The sequence below is a fragment of the Eptesicus fuscus genome, chromosome 17 (genome assembly GCF_027574615.1).
Source record: "Eptesicus fuscus isolate TK198812 chromosome 17, DD_ASM_mEF_20220401, whole genome shotgun sequence".
Taxonomy (NCBI): domain Eukaryota; kingdom Metazoa; phylum Chordata; class Mammalia; order Chiroptera; family Vespertilionidae; genus Eptesicus; species Eptesicus fuscus.
Window position 1 is genome coordinate 54163574 of NC_072489.1, and position 22116 is coordinate 54185689.

At 37.4% G+C, this 22116-nt stretch overlaps 1 protein-coding gene across 1 annotated transcript in view; it reads right to left on the reverse strand.

The window, feature by feature from the left end:
* Positions 1-22116, reverse strand: part of PDZD8 (PDZ domain containing 8) — a 59838-nt gene that overhangs the window by 29393 nt on the left and 8329 nt on the right. Inside the window, exons 2-3 of the mRNA XM_008144350.3 lie at positions 9112-9237; positions 3122-3224 (exon numbers count right to left, since the gene is read on the reverse strand). Coding sequence (XP_008142572.2) covers positions 3122-3224; positions 9112-9237 — 229 coding nt within the window. The remainder of the gene's footprint in view (positions 1-3121; positions 3225-9111; positions 9238-22116) is intronic.

The window sequence follows — 22116 nt, forward strand, 5'->3', positions numbered from 1 at the left end:
ATGAAAACTTTTGTTGCTCCATATAGATCAAATTTTTAATCAAGAACCCCCGCCTCCCCTCCCCCGGTCAATGGTGTCCCGCTTTACCAATGTTAAAATCTGGTCACCTTACCTTACAAACAAATAATCATCAAATAGATTTAAATTTTTTCTTGTGGTAAGTAAAGACTGTGGACTGACCACCTAAAAGGTATTCATAACCCTTTTCTCTTAACTTCTATTTCTACAAAGGCTAAAAAACAAAAATGAGTCCCCATACTTCCTTGCTGGTAGTAGAGACCATATGACTTAGTTCTAACCAATGAGATATGAGTCAAAATCCCTGGGTGGAGCTTCCAGTAAAGAATTTTAGAAGGACAAAACCTGACTGACATGTGCCTCTGCATGCCTTATATCTCATCCTTTTTCTTGAAAGGTGGATACCTAGGGGTACACTAGACAATTTGCAATCATGAGAATAAAACCCCCATGCTAAGGATGATGGAGGAGGAAGCCAGTAAGAGCCAGCTCCTTGTTTATATATTAAGAGCTTATCGCACAAGATAAGTAAGTCTCTTTTTTTGCTTAAGCCAAATTCATTAGATTTGCTAATACTTCCAGCTAATGCATTACAACTGTTCCATCTCCACCCCAACATTTGTGTAAGCACTACAAATCTAAAGCTTTCCATCTGTTATTGATCTTCCCTATTAATGGCATGATAAGGTACATTATAATGCTTTAAAAACTCAAAGCTACACTTAAAATATGAAAGATATTAAGTTTCTTTCATTCTGTACACTAAAATTAGTGACTGAGTAAATTTTAACATTTAAAAAACTAATTTAAACCTGAAGATTGTATATATAAAAATAGCTTCCAAAATCATTGAGTACTTTAGCATACTTGTTTTTAATGATACATTTTCCATCCAAATTTATAATATATTCCAAATTTTCAAATCCTATCCTACAATGTCTTATGTAGTCTTGAAGAGCACTCTAATTCTCCTCCCTAGTTATTAAATTCAGACATATGTAATTTAATGCCTGAAGACACTTAACTGTTGTTGACATTTTTGACACCAGATGTAATTAGTAACCTAGAATTATTTTTCCAAAACTAGCTATGACATATGCTAAGATCTAAAATTATGACTCAAGATTAAAGTCTTACTAATTTTTGTTATAAAATATTAAAGCTGTCTAATCTGATATAAGGGAAACTGAAAATGCCAATAGCAAAGGCAAGTTACCACTATTTCATACCCAGACAAAACAATACTGCTTTTTCATGTATTTATATATTTCAGAACAAACTGTAAAGCTGGTTATTTTATTCCTCTGGGGAGCTGCTTCAAATTGACTGAGATGTAACTTAAAGTTAAGGCATGCAAAACCACCAAAAAGGGGGAGAATTTCCTAAAAACCACTATTTTGACCATGTCATTTTCATGTTCAAAATCTTCAATAGGTCCCAAATACTTTCATAAATTAAAACTCTGTGGTTCAGCCCATCCTCTTTTCCAGCTTTACCTCCCCTATATTCCCACCTGATCAAAATTACTCTACTTAGTCCAAAATAATTTCACACTGCTCAATGTTTTATAAGGATATACACAACACTTATTACATAGAGACACTGGAAACAATTTAAAAGTCAAGGATGCATCTATAAAAATACCACATAACCTTCAAAAGTCAATATGCTTAGGAGCCTATTTAAAAAAATAGAGAATTGTGACTATTTTTTAAAATGCTATGAAGAATAATATACTATTCTAGAAATACCAAAAAGCACATTACTACTACTATAAAACAGCTGTGTAAACATACTTCAAAAGTACCTATTCACCAATACACTGAAGACATATTAGAGAAATAGTTTTCCTAAATATTGGCTACACGGCTACCAAGAGCTCAATGTGATAGAAATAGCTGAAATTCTAAGTTATTAAATACATCTTTAAAGAATACATCTATAATTTATTTCTGCAAAAGACTACTGATGTGTTAAATAGATCTAATATTTAAAAAGACTAGAAGTAACCCAGAGAAGTTTGGGAAGTCAAAGAAGCATTCTGGAGTTTTATTATTACCAAAGGCATAATATTTCAATATATGCTTAGTATATGAAATAACTATTCTTAAAAATCAAGAAAGGCTACATGTTCTTTGATGGCATAAATTATTTTTCAACTTCAGACATAAAATCCTGGGATTTTATTTCCAATGCAAAACTTCATGGGCTTAATAATGCAATTTTGTAGACAACATTTTGATAAACTCCAAATCTTTATAAACTACTAGATTTATGCAAATTCCAAGAAGTGTATCATAATTCCTATTAAAACTTCTATGGGAAACATTCAGAAATACCAATCAAATTTGGAAAAAAATTAGTGACAATTTTTATTTAAGAACTCAAAGAACCCAACAAGTCCAAATTAAAACATGTTGAATATGAAGCAATTTTGTTCATTTTTAATTCCAGCACTTAAGATATTTTAAAAGCCTATTTTCCCCCCAAAGTTTTACAATTTAGGTGACAATCTCTTTTGAGATATCAAGAAAGAAACCAGAACATTAAGGCCTTCACACACCAAAAGTATATCCCAAATCCATTCTTTCCATTTCCTCAGCTACCACCTCCTGAATGCCTTCCCCTGAATGCCTCCTGATCTCCCTTAGGTTTACTCTCATCCTCCTACAATCCTTTCTGTATACAGGAAGAACACTTTTTCTTTCTTACAAAATGTACACAAGATCTTGTCACTCCCTATCTTAAAACTATCCCACCACAAAGAATAAAATCCAAAATCCTTGCCATGCCCTATATGAGTATGACTCCACCTCACTTATGGCTAGACTACCTTCTTTCTGTTACTCAAACACACCTGCCCTCACTTCTGTACAGAAGGGAAATTAGTCAGGCTCGATATCTTATGCAAGCAAGCAATCTGAATACTATAGTTTTATGTGATCCATTTCATTACTGATGTTGTATTATAAAAAGATGAATAAAAGCTGTTCATAATATTTGCACATGACCAAAAATAACTAAGAATATAGAAATATTAATAAAAGTATGCTTATAGAATACAAACTTTATACAGATGTAAAACTATGCAAATAAATTTTACCGTCTTAATAGAACTCCTTTGTTTTTCTTCCCAAACACCACTGCTCAACTCAAGTGTGCAATGAATATTTGCCTCTCTGTCATAGGATCCAAAAATGAGTAACCTGCAATATAAAAATAAAACAAGATTATTGTACCAATTATGTACATTAAAATTTTGCTTTCAAATCATTATACCAAGAAGTAATAAATTACTCTGTTACTATTATAATTTTGATAACAGAAAAACTTAAATCAAATACTTGGTATACCCTCTAGTGGAAAAGTGAAGTAAAGCTAAAATTAGGTGACATTCCAAGACAAGTTATTTTTCAGCAGCTAAATCAAACAAACAGAAAGTAATTTTTATGAATGAGATATAGTACAAATAGTTGCTTGTGAACACAAATACACACACACACACGCACACACACACACACACACCTACCTCCATCTACTAATATGACCGAATTTATTTAATTTCTCTAAACCCATTTCTTCCTTTGAACAATTCTGGGGAAATATAGTACTTAATTCTTAAAGCTGTTGTAAGAGTAAAAGAAAACAATGCATACAAAGCATTTAGCATAGTACCTAGCAAACAGTAAGTGCTCAATAAATGTTTGTTATTTCTATTATCTTGAAAACAATTATCAAGGAATAACTGCATCACCTAATTTTACTGCTTAATATTCAGATTTTAAAAGGAAATCCCAGGTTCAATCTTGAGATCATATTAGGCAGTTTTTATTATTGGAGGAAAAAATGTTACCTACATGTCCAACAACTTCTACATTCTCTATCTTCTAAATCAGAACATAAGTCTGACAATATGTTTTAGTAGTAAGCTTGAGAACAGCTTTAGCTGTTAATCATCATCTTGATTACCACTCCATTAGTTTACCTCTACATGAATATCATGGGGGTAGGAGTGAGATAATGAAAGAAAAAAGGATAAAACACATCAGAGCAATATGAGAAAATTGTTTCCTAAGGTTGAGACCTCAAGCAAATCATGTTTATGCCTCACCAACTGGCTTCATGAACTAAAAAGCCTGAACAAAATCATGGAAAAAAGAAACCCATAAATTTAAATAAATTTTAATCTTAAAAGGATATTTAAACAGTACTCAACAACCTACTGCCAAAAACATAAGATTCAGAATTATAAAATACTAAGTTTAGGGAAATGAGAATTTTCATTTATCAAAGCTTTGCTGCCACCATCTGTTCAAAAGCGCAAACTACCAAGTAAGGGCCTTGACTCCTGTGCAGACAAAGCTATGCACCAGCTAGTAGTTTCCGAATCCCAACAGATATTAAATCTTCAGGATTCAGGAACAAGAAAACACAGTTTTTGGATCGTGCAATAGTTCTTTGGATTAGACAATGGTTTCTTAAGATAGGACATAAAAATAAAAAACAGATAAATGGGACATCACTGAAATTAATTTTTGTGTGCTTCAAAGGATACCACCAACCCACACAAGGAGAGAAAATCCTGTGGACCTGTGTCCTTGTTCAGGATCTTAAGTCTCAATGAAGAATTTATAGCAATGCATTCTGAAGACCATCAAGCTAGATCTGGAAGGGCTGCAGCCCTCTGAATATGTAGTAATTGGCGGGGCGGGGGGCGGGCAGACAGGCTCCTCTGTGCTAAAAGAGGTCAGTGGCTGACTGATTGGGATGTAGTCTCTGCATAAAAAATTGAGGTGCTCTAAATGAGAGGCAATCTATTGCCAAGCCCCGCAGATACTGCTCCCATCAGAGAAAAAAAATTCCTCCAGAACCTCATATCCTTCCATTTTTAAGTAGGAAACTGAGCTCCATCATAATCTTATGAGACCAACATCATATATGTGGTCCATTGTTGACCAAAATGTCACTATGCAGCATATGACTGTACAGTACTTGACCATACACCCTCAATCTTGTGTAGTGTAGAGGAGACTTCAAATAAATCCTGAATTCCTTTTAGTAAGTATGTTTCTGTACTTGTAATAGAGCAATTCTGCAACTATTTGAGATGTTATTACAGAACTGAGCAAATGAGTAAAAGTGCTGATATTATTGGAGCTAGGGTTCAGGGGACATAAAAATATGAGAGGAAGAACGAACCAAGGCAAGGAACAACTCTAGGATAAACTAGAATTGGAAGTATTGGGTGAACTTATGATTTCTAAACTGTGTATGTGTATGCATATATGTATAAGTGTCTATACATGTATGTATTCACAACTCTGTCCGCTGAAGGGACCTCTGAGTATATGAAGTAGCAGTGAACAACCAAACACCGAGGTCTTGATTTTTAATATCATTCTCTATTAAAAGGAACCAGGGCTCTTTAGTAAAATAGCTGATTCTAGGACTATGGCAAAGATACAAAATATACCTGGAACAGCTTGTTATACCAGAAAGTGACGAAGAGCTAAAAAAAAAAAAAAAAAAAAAGACAGGCTCACGTCACAAGCATACAGAGCCAAGTTTGAAGCGGTTCCTAGTGGCCAAATCAGGAACAATTCACAACAAAATAATTAAGAATAGTAAAGAATTATAATCATTGAAAAATATAGGAATCTATGAGTCTGTGCCGATAATAGATAATTGGGGAATAAGGTAAGGACTCTTGGTAATAGAGTAGAATGTCAACTGCTATAGTTTGTGTTACCATTAAACATTTTTTTAAAGTGATGTATTTTTGGAACCCAGTAAAATAAAACAGGCATTCCAAAAGCTGCTGAGAAAATACAGGCTTTAGAACAGTGTAAGTGTGACTCAGTGAAGAAGTGACCTTAATTAGAATCTTCTATCTATAATTAGGACAGGCTATATCCTAAATATACCACTTTAGAGTACAGAACTCTCACACCACAAAACCGTATAGGCTTTGCTTTCACTGACTATAATCTTTGTTTGTTTTAAAAATATACCTGGTTGATAAAACCAGCCAAAGAAAAACAAGAAAAGGAAATGTATTCATTACTTCATTGTCTTTTACATAAAGATTATGTGACAAATCCCTCCTAGAATTTGAGGCCAAATTTCTTTTCCCCTAAAGAAAATGCTCAGTTTGTCAGAAAATGAGAGCTAAGTTATCCATTAAGTTCCCTCTACTGCCAGAAAACTGCTCTTCTCTATATGGTTGTTTTTAATTTATCTTTTCTACTTAACTGCACATGGGCATTTGTTTTCTTTGCAAAATACTTCAAACCCTTTTAAGACTATAAATTACAAATTTAAAAATAGTTTTAACAATATGATTGTAACACTAATGTACAATAATTAAATCTTCTAATAGAAGCACTACAGATACATAAATTGAGGTCATTGGGAACTTTAAAAATCAACTTTAGTTTAATGCAAAATAATGCAGTTAGAACCAATTTTTACAAACAAAATTGTGTTTCTACACCCAAACTTGTAATTGGGAAGTTCAAAACTCTACTTCAGATAATTAAAAAAGAACCTCTCTTTACAGTGTGAGAACCTTGTAAGTTAATAAAATTCAAATTCCAGTTCTCACAACCAATTATGCAAAAAGAACAGGTTTGTCTAAAGATTTGTTTTCCTCTTGGTAAACACTATAATGATTACATTAAGGCATAATAATAGAAGCTATAGCTACTGAAGGCGTTCTATATAGCAGCTACTGTGGTTTATCTACCTATTCTGAGCACAATTACTGACAAGGTAGTAGCCTTGCCCATTTTACAGATATGAAACTTGTCTAAGAATACCTAACAGTAAGGATCCACAGCTAGGATGTAAAGACAGCACTTTCTAATTCAAAAGTTGGTATTATTTCCACTTCATGTTGCCTCCTGAAGCATAAAGTTTCCAGTTGTACAATAACTCCAATATTTTCAATAAACAGTTTGTTTTCTATGAATACTTCTAATTTTTTTCCCTCACTGGCAAAGTTCACTCTCAAAGCTTTACAACAGGCAAGTTTGATGAATGAATGAATAAATAAATAAATCTCCTTCAAGGCTATCTTTGCAGATCTGGGGATGGGTGGATGAGTAGGTAGATAGGAATTGATAACAGTATAGTCAAGAAATTTTGTTCAAAGCTGCCCTTCAAATGGTTAGAAGTTGCTATGATTATTTTGGAAAAGGTAATCCATTAAGTATGATTCTGATGCCTGTGAATCAATAAGAAAATTCACTGGGGAAAAAAAAAGAAAGCATCACTTCAAAATTTCCTTAGACATAGGCCACTTGAAAAATGTCCTAAATATTAACATAATTACATACTTATTTTTTCTTTTTATTCAATTTATTGGGGTGATACATCATAATTATATATTTAATACTTTGGCTTACCATAATATATTAGCTTAGCTACTTCAAATTCAGACTTGTGTAGAACCATGTTTTATTGTATATGTCATTTTACTGTATACTAAAGTTCCTTTTTACAAAATTTACAGATTTAGTCTTTCTTTGATAAAAGAATTCCTTTTCAACTAGCTTTCTGACATAACGGTGCACAATAATGAGTCACTCTAAGACAAACAAAAAATATTTATCATATTATTATTAAGGTATTCAAAATTAACCTATTTATTAGCAAGGACATAAATATATTAGGTACAAAAATATAACCTCTGTATCCAAGCACTTGTTTTTATTATGAGTTGGAAATAAAAATAGAAGTGATAAGTACCAAACAAGTGGTACAAACAAGTGTCATAGAAATGTAGCAAAAGGACAGTATGCTTGTACTTGGAACGGTTAGGAGACACATTAAAGATGTACGTAGCTTTTGAGGTGAACCAAGAAAGGCTGGTTTCAACGAGCAGAAAATGGGGTAGGGCCTTCAGTAGAGAAACAGTGGGGTGTACACACAAGGGCCTTGGTACTTTAAAATATCTAAGGCAGGGAATGGTGAACTGTGGTTGTCTATGGGCCAAATCCAGCTCACTGCTTATTTTTGTATGGCCTGTGGGCTATCAGTGGTTTTTACATTTTTAAATGGTTGGGGGGGAAGAGGAGGGAAGGTATTTCATGCCACATAAAAATTACGAAACTCATATATATTCATAATTATACATAAATATACATAATTTTATAAAGACACAACCATGACACACCCATTTGTTAACCTATTGCCTATTTCTAACTGCTTTCACACTACAAGGCTGAGTTGAGTAGTTACAACAGAAACCATGTAAATCACAAAGCCTAAAATGTTTACCATCTGGCCCTTTAGAGAAAGAGTTTGCCATCCTCTTTCTTGCCTTAGGGAGACCTATGTGGCTGAAGTGAAGTACTGTGAGTGAGGGGCTGAGCAAAGAAGCTAGAAAGGTCAGAGGGGTGTGTAGGCCCTGGCAAGGATTTGAGTCTGTATTCTAGAGCAGTGGTCAGCAAACCGCGGCTCGTGAGCCACATGCGGCTCTTTGGCCCCTTGAGTGTGGCTATTCCACAAAATACCACGGCCTGGGCAAGTCTATTTCGAAGAAGTGGCGTTAGAAGAAGTTTAAGTTTAAAATTTGGCTCTCAAAAGAAATTCCAATCGTTGTACTGTTGATATTTGGCTCTGTGGACTAATGAGTTTGCCGGCCACTGGATTAGACTATGGGGCTAGAAAAATAAAATAAGGAGGCTGGACCAGATCCTTTCAGAAAGCTCTAAAATTCTAAGCATCACAGGGGTTTCCAAGTCTGATTTTTCAACTTTCCAGAGTATTTTCAATGATCACAAACAATTCTCAAAACTGTTATGCTATGAACTGCTCTCCTATAGGTATAAGTCAGGTATGACAACAGAGTGTCATGCATCTAAAAAGTTTGGGAATTATAAAGAATAAATGCCCCCCCACCCCATTAGAATGTTTATATATATTTTTTGCAAACTGGAAAGGACTATTTGTTTTTAATTTACGATTAAATAATTTACAGATAATACAATATAAATCAGCACAGAGGGAGAATAAACATAAATACTGCTCAAGCACATTTTACTGCACTTTCTTTCCCATAATGTAGTAATGACAAAACAAAGACCATACCTGCTGCATTCTAACAATGTAACTTTAAGACGGCCTTCAGTAAGTGCCCATTGTTGTATATGGATATGGTCTTCTTCATCTTCTTCAAATCCTTGCAAGGTTTGGAATGGAAAAAATGGCTTAAACCTGAAAAAATAAAGATAAGTCTAAATTTCTGAGTAAAACACACCACAGTTTAAAGCATAATAACAAAGCCTACCTGTAGGAAAACAACACAAAACAAAACAAACACCTAACACTGGCCAGTAAAACCAATGCTCACTACATGCCCCCAAACTGGCAGCAAATATTGCCTTCTCTTCGGCACCAAACCTCCTGGTTCTCTGGCAAGCCCTCAATGACAAGGCAGGACACTGAGAACAAAGAAAATCTAGAGTTCTCCAGGTACCAGCACAGCTGGTTTCTAGTGAGGCCTCGCGCCTTGGCTTGTAGACAGCCATTTTCTTGCTGTATCCTCCCATGACTTTTTTTTCTGTACACACATATTCCTGGTGTCTTTCCTCTTCTTTTAAGGACACTAGTCCTATTGAATTAGGATTCCATCCTTATGATCTCACTAGTGTCCCGGTGCACGGATTTGTGCACATTGAAAGGAAATTAATTAGAAGAAATATTTTAATATTGCTATTCACTCTTTTCTATAACAGAAGTGTCAACCAAATTCACAATCAACAATGACAGATCGAAACACATGCATGCAATTGGTGCCAGCGAGAGCTTTATATGTATCGCACATGTGGGAGTCAACTTAGCCTTATATATATAGAATAAACTTGCTTAATTAGACCTGCTTTCTGATTTAGCTAAATTTTTTCCAGCCCAGTGAAACACCCCAACTCTTCTTTCAGGTAATTGTCAGCAACAATAGCAGTAAATATCAACACAAAGCAGATAATTATTATAGATCACGCAGGGAGAAAAAAAGGTAAAATATTTAACTATAGCAGTGTTTGACTATATTCTGCGCAGTGAGAAAACCTGAAGTCATTTTCAAGTTCCACCATTTCTTACTTCTTTTCAGTTGGGTCATGTTTCTAAACTTTCTAAATCTCTGTTTTCTGGCTAATGAAAATAGGATTCTACTGAGTCTCCTATCTACCTACTCCAGGACTTCTGTGAGGATCAAATGAGATGAGGCACGTGAAAATGCTTCACAAACATTTGGTTAAAGTGTAAAATGTTTGCACCTGACTATAAAGCAAGTCTTGTTCCTGGGCTGAAGAAACTCCAAGGAGGCTAGTCTCTAGGGAGAGGAAGCCAGGTGTTGCTATGTGATGTCATTATCTGGCATCCACAGCGACCGTTTCTGGGCTGGGCTGGGCTGTGGGCCACATTTTGCATCACGGAATTTTGGCAGCAATTGGCTGCGATATGGTGGGGTGTTGCTCCGGGATGGTGGCGGGGCCTGTGTCCCACTTGGGGGAAGTCAAGTGTTGGTTTGTCGGCGCCAGGTCCGTGATTTCGTTTATATTTAAATGGCCAGTGTGCATCATGGCAGCTCCTGTGTTGAGCGTCTGCCCCTGGTAGTCAGTGCTCATCATAGCTACCAGTCAGACGGACACTTAGCCTTTTATATATGTAGATTTGAACTTAATTACCTTCTTAAAGGCCCTCTCAAATATAGTTACATTAAGGGTTAGGGCTTCAAGATAGGAATTTTGGAGGACACAATTCAGTCCACAATAGAACTCAAATGTAACTCCAGAGCCTGGTCTACAGTCCTGAGGCTGATTTGATTACCATCCTGTTTTCTGCTGGAACATATACTCTAAACCCAATTTGAAGGTACCTGACAAGAACATTCATGGTTTTACAATCCTACTCCTAGATATCTCCAATAGAAATGTGCACAAATGTTCACCCTCAGTACGCCATAAGCATCTATAGACACAAGCAGGATGGTTTCCATTTTGGATGCGTGGCAGTTAACTGGTTCACCAAAAGATTTGTGCAAGAATATTTATAATAGCACTATCCAACAGTCCACCAACAACAGGAATAAACTGAGGTCAGTCACACAGTGAAATACTCTATAGCAAATATAATAAGCACTCCACATATATATACAATGGATTAATAAACTACATCCACACAGTACACATGGATTAATTTCACAAATACACTATTAAGCTAAAGAAGCTAATGAGTGCATATGGTATGACTCAATTTATATGAAGTTCAAAAAGAAACCAAAACCAAACCCAAAACCAAACCCAAAAGAAATGGTGTAGAAGTCAGGATAGTAGTTAGTCTTAGCAGAGCAGTGTCTAGGTTAATGAGTAGGTGGCATATGAGGGGCTTCCTGGTTGCTGGTAATATTCTACTGCTTGTTCTGAATGCTGCTCTGTTCACTTTGTAAAAATTCATTGAACTGAATTTTTATGATTAGTATACTTTAGTAAAATTTTAAAAGAAAAAACATTTAATTAAAAATGTGAATTACTTTGGTAACATTTTAAAAATATAGTATTAAATTATACACTTACAAGAGTAGCTAAGCCATCTACTCATATGTGGCTCTGAGAGAAGCTTTTTTAAACATCTAAAATAAGCTTTTGCTCTAAGATGTGTCTTCAAGACTGCTCTATGAGCACCCTGCACACATGGCAGCAGAAAAACTGTTTGCAAACACTATGATCTTTAGAGAAAAAGGGGTTACTACAAACCCAATATAAAAATATTCTGAGGTCTAAATCCTTTCTTGACTTCAGCAAGGGCTTGTGTGTCCTTGGCAAAGTACTAAGACTGTTAGGATTTTCAGCTCAATAAAAGAGAAAACTTTCTAACAATTAGAGCTAGTAAAAAAAAAAAAAAAAAAAAGAACACAACTAGCTCATTGCATTGCATGCTTTCTATCTCTAGAAATATTCAGGCAGAGGTTGCCAAGGAGGGAAGGTGCTGTGAAAGTAACACATTTAGAATCATAGAGATTACTAGAAGCCTGGTGCACAGAATTCGTGAACTGGTGGGGGGCGTGGCCTGTGGGGATCGGCCCGCTCATCCTGGTCAGCCAAGTGGCTGTGGACCCGCCCTCTGAGCAGCTACACCCTGGTCTAGCATCTTCCGTGAAGCCGGAGCACTCGCCTCTCCATGGGACCCATTTGGGGCCAAGCCCAGGGACAATAGCACTGAGAGGCAGCGGAGTAGGCCTCAGTCCTGTGGCGGCCACGAACCTGCCTCCCAGTCTCTGGGGTCAGCTCTGAGAGCCCAGTGGCGGCGGCACTGCGCAGCCTACAGGAGTCCAGAGGAGGCGGTAGGGAGCGAGGAGGAGGAGGCCTGGGCAAAGAGGCAACGATCACAGCCCAGGTTCCTGCCCGTAGGCCTGGGGTTTGCAGTGGAAGCAGCCACTCATCCTGGTCAGCTGAGCAGCGCTCCCACTGTGGTAGTGCACTGACCACCAGAGGGCAGCTCCTGCGTTGAGCATCTGCCCGCTGGTGGTCAGTACGTGTCATAGTGACTGGTTGACCAGTTGTTCTGCTGTTCGGTCGCTGGGCTTTTATTATATAGGATAGGATAGTCCCAACTCCTAGAGATTTGTTTCAAAATAATCAGGAGAGGAGATTGTAGGGAGATATAGATGATTGAAAGTGGCCACAAGTTAATTATCTGGTTACGGATAATGGGGTTTTGAACTATTCTCTTAACTTCTGATTAGTTTAAAATTTTCCATAATGAAGAAGTAGAAGGTTTGTACTCTATATTAAAACAACCTGGGTTCTCTCTTATTTCTCTTCTACAGTTTCCTTAGCAACATCATTTGATCTTACTGCTTTTGTAAGTTTCATGTATTGATGCTTACAGTTAAATGAAACACCTTTTCTTCAAACTTGTTCCTCCTCTCCTGTTTTATCTTATTGGCACCACTAATTTAATAGACACTTTGCTGTTCTTCTGTGTTTCCCATTGGCCTTGTCCAGGTTTTCATGATTAGTTAGAATGTTGTGATTTCTGAAATTACGTCTCCTTTTCTTAAAAAGAATATTTTTAAAATAAAAAACAAACATTTTCTTTCTCTCAATGAAAAGCTACCACACATGACTTACCATATCTCTAAGATTTATAAACAAACCACATCTATATTAGAGAGTCCACAGATGTGAAACACTTAGTAAAGATCCTGGCATGTAATGGGATACACAAATCCTGGTTTTCTTCTTTCTCTAAGCTCACCTTTTGGCATACTGGCTTCCTCATTGAAGCTCTAAAGATATCGCACAATACCCTACATTCTGTCCCTTTGCTATTTCTTCCACCTACACTATACTTCCATCCTATCTCCCTATGCCTAAAGCTAACCTGTCCTTTAACAGACAGCTCAAATGTCACTTAACAACTTCAGCAACTATGCTTACTTAGGAACAGAGAGGCCAAAGTTAGGCACTCAGAGACACAGTCCTATTTCAGGTTTAAGAATATAAACAACACTATATCCTGCCTAAGGAAGAATGTAGAACAGGCAGCTATAAACAGGGAATTGGGAGTTCTGTGTGGTTTTTGCCTTTTAGTCTCACATAAGACACTAACAAACATAATTGTGCTCCAAATTCTCCGAAACCAAATATATAAACCAAATCAATCAGGCGATCAAAATGTTTCTTCATTTATTGTTCTTTAGAGGCACCTCGGTATTCCTTTAAATAATGAGTTCCCCTGCTGCATTTAAATATAATTACAAAACCTCAATTAGCCATAATTTTATCATGCACATTATGTAAAGTACAGTACACTAATACAAAACTAGATGTAAGCTATAAAAAAAACAAAGTATCAGTGGTTCAAAATACTCTTAATTTCCTATATTTATTGGTAAACCATGAGTCTAAATTTCAAATGTTCAATTTTACTTAGACAATTCAATTGATATTACATTAAAAAGACAATTCATACACCAAGCTCCTCCATGCTTACTAAGGTTAGTACTGTCATAGTATTTCTCCTAAGAGACTGCCTGCTAACCACTCTGATCCCAACTAGCCCTACATGGTAAGCTCCTTTTCACTGTTCAAGTTCTATTTCAGTCACCCCTCTTTGTAACCTGTCTCCCCCCCCCCCCTCCCCTCTACCATCTGGTAATTGCTCCCTCTGTGTTCTAAAAGCACTTCATACACACTTCTATTATGCCATCAATCACCCTGTTTACATTCCTATCTCTCTCTAGCTCTTCCAGACCACCCCCCCTCCTCCCAACTAAATTGTGAAATGCAGGAGGAGAAGAAAAACATGATAGGTAGTACTGAACGGTGGTTAATAGCAGACTCTGAAACCAAACAGCTGAGCTTGGAATTCCATTCTGTTGCCTCCCAGCAATGTGACCTCAAACAAATTCTGACTTTAAGCCTCAGTTTCCTTATATACAAACTAGAGGCCCAGTGCATGATTGAATCATGCACGTGTGGGGGGGAGCTAGGTGCCTGTCCGCTGGTGCACCAGGCCTTTCAGAAGCCTCCGGTGCGGCGAAGGCTTCTGAAAGGCCTGGTGCCTGAGCGGACAGGCACCCAGCTCCCCCGCTTTTGATGGTCCGCAGTGGGACGTGAGCTCGCTGCCCCAGAGGCCCCTTCTGTGCCGCAGCACAGCCATGGCGCAGATGCTGAGCTCGAGCCGCCGCTGGCGACTTGAGCTCAGCGTCCCGCCAGCCCAATCGGCCACCCCGAGTCCCGCACCCCCCCCCCCCCCGCGCCTCCTGGCCAATCGCGGGCATAGCGAAGGTATGGTCAATTTGCATATTTGTCTATTATTAGGTAGGAAGGAGGATACTAATTACACCTCTACCTCACAGTGCTGTGATCAGGATTACATGAAATAATAAAAAGCTCTTAGCATCCTTCACTTCTCAGCTTTTTCCTGACAAGGCAATTTAAAGAAGTGTTAAGCACACACATTTTAGAGTCAGTACTTGGTTTTGAATTTTGGTTCTAACACTTACTAGCTTTGAGATCCTGGGCAAACTATTTGGACTTTGAAAGCCTCAGTTGATTCATCTGTATAAGGTAGTTATTATAAGGACTAGAGGCCCGGTGCACGAAATTCATGGACGGGGTAGGGGAATGGGGGGGAACCTTAGCCTGGCCTGCACCCTCTCGTAATCCAGGACCCCTTGGGGGAATGTCTGCCAGCAGTCGGATATTCCTCTCACAATCCAGGACCACTAGCTCCGAACTGCTCGCCTGCCTGGCTGCCTGATTGCCCCTAACCACTCTGCCTGCCTGCCTGATCCCCCCTAACCACTCTGCCTGCCTGCCTGATTACCCCTAACTGCTCACCTGCCTGCTTGATTGCCCTTAACTGCCTCTGCCCCCGCCACCATGGCTTCATCTGGAAGGTTGTTCGGCTGTCTGGTCTAATTAGCATATTATGGTTTTATTATTATAGATAGATGAGAAAGTTTATATTGGTATAGTGGGGTGCTCTAGAAATATTTCCTATCAAACTTTCTATTTATCTATTTTAAGGCTGGTATCCTAGAGACATGTTAGGCAGCAAATGCCTTCCCTTCCACAAGGAATCATTTCAGAACTCAGCATTCACCATGTATGATGCTCAAGGTTATAGCTCTCTATCTTTCTCAGATTTCAGATTCCACATGGGCATAATTTCAGTCACCATACTAGTTAATTTTTTAAAAATTGTGTCCTTTGTGAGAATATCAAATTAACAACAGGCAATATGCCTTCCTGCCCTAATTATCACCTTTCTACCTGAGCCATTAAGCTTTGTAACTAAGGATTACATTAAACTGAATATTAAGACACTGACTTACAGAAAGCAATGGAGAATTGTTCTAGTTACGGAATTCCTTGGTGTGCACTATGCTGACAAAGTCCATACTTGGGAAAATGATTTTAATTTCAGTACTCCTAAGAAGAAAAAAAGTATTCCAGAATAGTTATGAAACTAAGAACAAGGATAGCAAATACTGCTACAAAAAATCTCACCCCAACTCTCCCATATATCCTCTAATTAATAAGAAATGTCCCCTTTAATCTAAACTCCTAATTCTGCATAGAATAATCAATATCTAAAATGCTTCACAATTTTCTGAAGTGGTTTTATATAAACGCTGAACAAAAGAGTGATAATAGGGCTGCAGGCCCTCATAACAGAACTCAATAGCTGGTGACTCAAAGGTGAGTCAATGTTAACTGATATCCTGTGCACTAGAGATAAAGTATCAAATGAGTTGCTTAGGGAACCAAAGTAATTCTCTTGACCATATCTGATAAATCTCATATCTCTTTATTTTCAGCATGACCCATCAACATGAGGGCCTCTGACCATAGCCTATGATCAATTAAATTAAAATTCTCAGTTTTCACAAAATTAAAAAATAAAGAGGGGAGGGGGGACAGAACCATGTCTTCAAATCCAAACTCCTTCTATTCCTCTTTACCAGCTCCCCCAACACATGCCTTTAAATAAGTGAATATAAAAACTGCCATTTTATACATTTCTGTAAATTACATACTTTCATATACACCCCTGATTCTCCTGACTCATAACAAAGTATAGACTTATTTTACATATGAAGAAACTAAAGATGAGGAAGTTGAAGTGGCTTTCCATGATCACATAGTAAATGGTACAGTCAAACTGCACTGAAATACTCAACCCTGTGTTCTTTACAACACCAAGGTGTACAAGCAATACTATAAATCAACTGAAAATTATGTATCTAATATTTATGAAAGCTGACTTGACAAGTGAGGCAACAGGAACATCTCTTTCACATACAGTAAAAATAAGTAAACTTCAAGTCAGACCAGTTCTCAAATACTTGGTTCACAGAATCCCTATACATTTTTAGGAAGTAGTAAGGACTCCAAAGAACCATTGTTTATGTGGGTTATTATCACTAGAGGCCCGGTGCATGAAATTTGTGAACTCGGGGTGGGGGAGGTGTGCGGGGGGAGGTCCCTCAGCCCGGCCTGTGCCCTCTCACAGTCCAGGAGCCCTTGGGGGATGTTTGACTGACGGGGGGGGGGGGGGGGGGGGGGAGAGGGCGGAGTAGGGGGGCGGGCCTAAGCCGGCAGTTGGATATCTTTCGCACTACTGTGGAGGCGGGAGAGGCTCCCAATACCGCCACTGCGCTCGCCAGCCATGAGCCCAACTTCTGGCTGAGTGGTGCTCCCCCTGTGGGAGTGCAATGACCACCAGGGGCAGCTCCTGCATTGAGGGTCTGCTCCCTGGTGGTCAGTGCGTGTCATAGCAACTGGTCAAACGGTTAGACATTTAGCATATTAGGCTTTTATATATAGATATTTACCACATTAGAAATTTAAAATGATAGCACTTTTAAACATAATAACAACATAAGCTCACATCCCATTAGCCACCAGGATGATAATATAATTACACATCATGTAACTCTTGGAAAACTCCATCGTACACTTGTGAGAGAATGAGAATGAAAAGGCAAGTAATATCCTATCTAATAAAGAAGAAATATGCTAATTGACCCTCACGCCATTGCAAAGATGGTGGCGCCCACAGCCAATAAGGAGGGTATATGCTAATTGACTGACCCACCCTCAAAGATGGCAGTGCCCACAGTCAATAAGGAGGAAATATGCTAATTGACTGCCATGCCCTCAAAGATGGCGGCACCCAGTCCCCTCAGCCCTGCTGGGGTGGCAGGCGCGTCAAGGCCTCCAGAGTCCCCCAGTCCCCTCAGTCCCCCCAGCTGCCCAGGGCTGGCCCGAGGAGCAGGCAAGCCTTGGGTGGTGGCTGCCCAGCCGCCCAGAGCCACCCGAGGCTCAGGTAACCAGGGCCGGCCGAAGCTTGCACTGCCGGCAGTGGCAGCAGCAGAGGTGTGATGGGGCATCACCTTCCCCTGAGTGCCAGGTCATCTCCCACCCCTGAGGGCTTACAGATTGTGAGAGGGGGCAGGCCAGGCTGAGGGACCCCCCCCACTCCAGTGCATGAATTTTCATGCACCGGGCCTCTAGTTTTTATATAATTATGAGTATCGTTTTGACTTAGTAGACACCCACAGCCCAAGGGTCTTGGAGATCCAATAGAGTCCCCAAGCCACACTATGGAAACCACTGACTTAGACAGTACCAAGTATTAGCTATGGCAATTCTTAAATTCTAAGTTGTAACCTATTATCTTAAAGTACATCATTTATTCCCTCTCAGCACTAATTTTCTTTAGAGTGAACAGTGCCCTGGACAAAGATGATATCAAACATTTACTCAGTAAATGGAATCTTATCTGAAGTCTAGTGGATGGAGGAAGAGAAAACATCTTAAGACAAAATTATTACCTCTCTACTATGGTAAAGACAATGAACAATAAAGTCTATAATTCAGAGGACTGGTCTTCTAAAACCAGTTAAATGTACCAAATGGACAAGAAGTCTATTCTACGTATAAGGTAAGGAACAGCAAAAGATCTGAACAAGAGAAATGAGAAAAAGTTAATACTTTAACTGTCCCAATTTTCTCATTTTTCTCTATCCAAATAAAAGTAACAAAGCACCTTCTGAAGTTAAATGATTTTTAATTTTATCTGTACTAGTATCTCTGCTTCTCTTAGTTTTTAATTCCTAAAGTTGAACTTATTCAATGGAAATATTTTAAAGATGATTTGTACCTGCATATTTGCAAAAAATCCCTGTATTTGACCTATGCAAAAATAAAAGAGAAGTGAATAATAACACTACCTTACATTTACATAATTATTTTATCTAAGAACTTTAACAGCTTTAGGTTTTTATTTTACTAAGTCTCCAAAATAACAAGTTGCACAATTTGTCCAAGGATACACTAAATCAACAAATCAATAGTAATTCCAGGAATAAAGCAGAAGTTCCACATGATGTAATACTATTGTTTCAGGGCAACAGGCTGAATTACTTTCAAAAGAAACCTTAAGAGCATAGAGTATCCCCAAGGTTCCAACAATTATTATCATAGAGTCTGTTGACTGACAGGAATCTTGAAATAACCGAGTACAAATTCTAACTCTATAATACTAAAAATTTCAAATATTTTGAGTAATTTATCTAAATATTTTGAGTAAGCAACTTACTAAAAAATGGCCTATAATTAGACACATAATTTGGCTACAAACATATTTTAAATTCTTAGTTTGCAATTCTAGTCCTGATTAAAATCTAAAGCTAAATACTGAGAAGTGATAACCTTTTCAAATATTAAAATAAACCAGACATCACCTGTCCTAAATTTTACAGAAAATAGTATTATACTTAATGGTGAGAACAAAATAAGATTTTCAATGCATTATAAAAATACAATGAAATTAACTATGATAGAATAACTCTTACTTTAGCCTCAGCAAGTTTCACAGAACTAAAAGCTTTGAATTATTTACTTGTTTGACCAAATGACTAAGAGCTAGCAAGACTGTGTAGTCAGCAACCACAATCATCCCTAGTATTGAGTATGTGTATAATCTGGCATTCATGAACGACTGATTACTGTGTGCAAATTGGCATGTAACACAAACAGCAGATACACTATTTTGTAGATATTGATATCTGTATGAAATAGTTATATCTAAGAACAATGTAGTTGCTTTTCAAAATATATTCTTGTAGCCAGCTACTAAACAGAAATTACATCTCCGTTATTGCTATTTAAGGTTTTACAGAAAAAAAAAATAGTAGTCACTTATACAGATTATATAGGTAGAATATAGAGTTGATCCTAAAAGAAATACTAATTTGTAAATATACTTAGGTCACAAATACCTGCTCTAAATGGCATATACCTTATCAACAAACCAAGTACACCTAACAGGCACCTAATACAAAATAATAAACCCAACTAAAACACTTTTTTTTCTGTGCTTATCACAGTGTTTTTGTTTTTAAGTACATACCATCAAGAACTAATTATGCTGGGAAGTGGGAAATTTTCGAGCTCTTTTACCAATATAATGCAAATCAAAGCACAGACATTTCAGTACTCCATCCACCATATCAACAGCTTCGTTCTCCATACAATTCATGAAGAAATCATGGGCATAAATACCCAATGTCCATGATTAGATAAAAAAAGAAATACATTCCGCTGATTACATAAAAATTGGTAATCATGCACCAGACCAGTGAAAATAAGTTTTATTGTTATTCTATACTAGTCCAAGGAAAGTATTACCTACAGTTTATCAATATTGACCTTTCCTAGGGATGTGGAATTAAAAATCAAGGCTCCTGGAGTGTCAGAGAAGGTTGCAAACACATTCATGTTTTGTTTTTGCTTGTGTGTGGAAATGAGAGGAGGAGAGAAGGCCTGCATAAGGTGCCGCACAGACCTTGAAGTCAGCATTGTCAACTGTGGGAGACTTCAATCAGCATAATGTGCGTGTGCGTAGGGGGAGGACACTCCTCTTCAGTACTCATTTTACAATGAGCATTGTATTACAAACCATCAACCTGTCTTTATGACAACCATAAACCATTAAAAGGTTAAATAAGCCCAGCCAGTGTGGCTCGGTGGTTGACCCCTGCACTAAGAGGTCTCAGGTTTGATTCCTGGTCAGGACACATGCCTGGGTTTTGGGCTTCCTCCTCAATGGGGGCCATGCAGGAGGCAGCTGATCAATGTTTCTATCTCTCTCTCTGCCTTCCTCTCTCTCTCTAAAATCAATAAAAACATATTTTAAAAAAATAGGTTAAATAAGATATGTTTCATATATTTTGTTTAAGAAATTTAAAGAATATGGGTATTCTTTAGATAACCTGAATTCAAAGTCCCAGTACTTCAGTTATGTGGCTGAATTCACTTTGTGAAAATTTATCAAGTGTATGTACACTTGGGATTTGGGCAGTTTCTGTATATGCACACACAAAAATACACACATGCACATGCATATATATTATAGATCAATAAAAAGCTTGGGGGGGGACTGCATTTAAAGTACTAATGTGTTTTATAGTTGAAAGGTGATATTTCGGCAGGGACCTGAAAAGTGATGGGGTGAACTCCCTGGCTATCTGCAGGAAAAACATTCCTAAAGAAGGACTAGCAAAGGCCTTGTAATGGGTGTATGCTTGGAGTGTGAGAACAGCCAAGGAGGCCAGAACAGACTGAGAGGAAGAGTATAGAAGACAACATCAGAGAAAGAGAGAATAGAATGGCCAGGAATGGAGTAAAGCAGCAAATGAATTAGACCCACACATACTGCTGGAGGAATGTCCATGTTACACTTACAGGCCCATTTTGGAGGGTCACATTTATATTATGTTCCCCCACTTTATTATTAAGGAGAAAGGGAGGAGGAGATGCAGAGAGGGATAGAGGGAGAGGCACCACTATATATATAAGAAGCTTGTATATATGTGTTTCAGAGTAAAGTGTACACCTCAGACTTAGCATTTTCAGGGGGATAAAAGTAAAAAGGGTAGGAGTACATTTTTAACTTCTTTATGCTCCTAAATACTATTATAATATTTGCAAAAACCTAGCCAAAAACACACACACACACACACACACACACACACACACACACACAAAACAAAATAAAAAAACCTGTAAAGAAAAAAACGTAGTTATCTACACAAAGATATAGGTAGAAAAATGTTTATGGTATCATTATTTATATTAATGAGAAACTGAAAAACAATCAACAAGAAATTGGTTACCTTATGGTATTTCTGATCAATGTAATTCTAAGTACCTATTAAAACAAATGAAGTAGGTATATTTAGAAAACCCAAGATATAGTTAAAAAAAGCAAGATACTAACATAAAAAGCAAGGTACCAACTATGATTCTGTCCGTATAAATTTAATAAATTAGAATACATTTAGAAAAAACATGGATGCACAGTCTCTAAATTTAATAGTATCCTTTAAAGACATTATAAGAGAGTTTTCACTTTGATATTTCATATTTTCTAATTGAATTTTTTTCAATGAGCTTTCACTCACAATGAGTATATCACTCATTTGAAAGGGAAACATCTGTAATACATTGCCTAGCTAATGTCTAACATCTATCTAGCCAAGTGTCTGAAATATCTCTAGAAAAATGTCTGGCA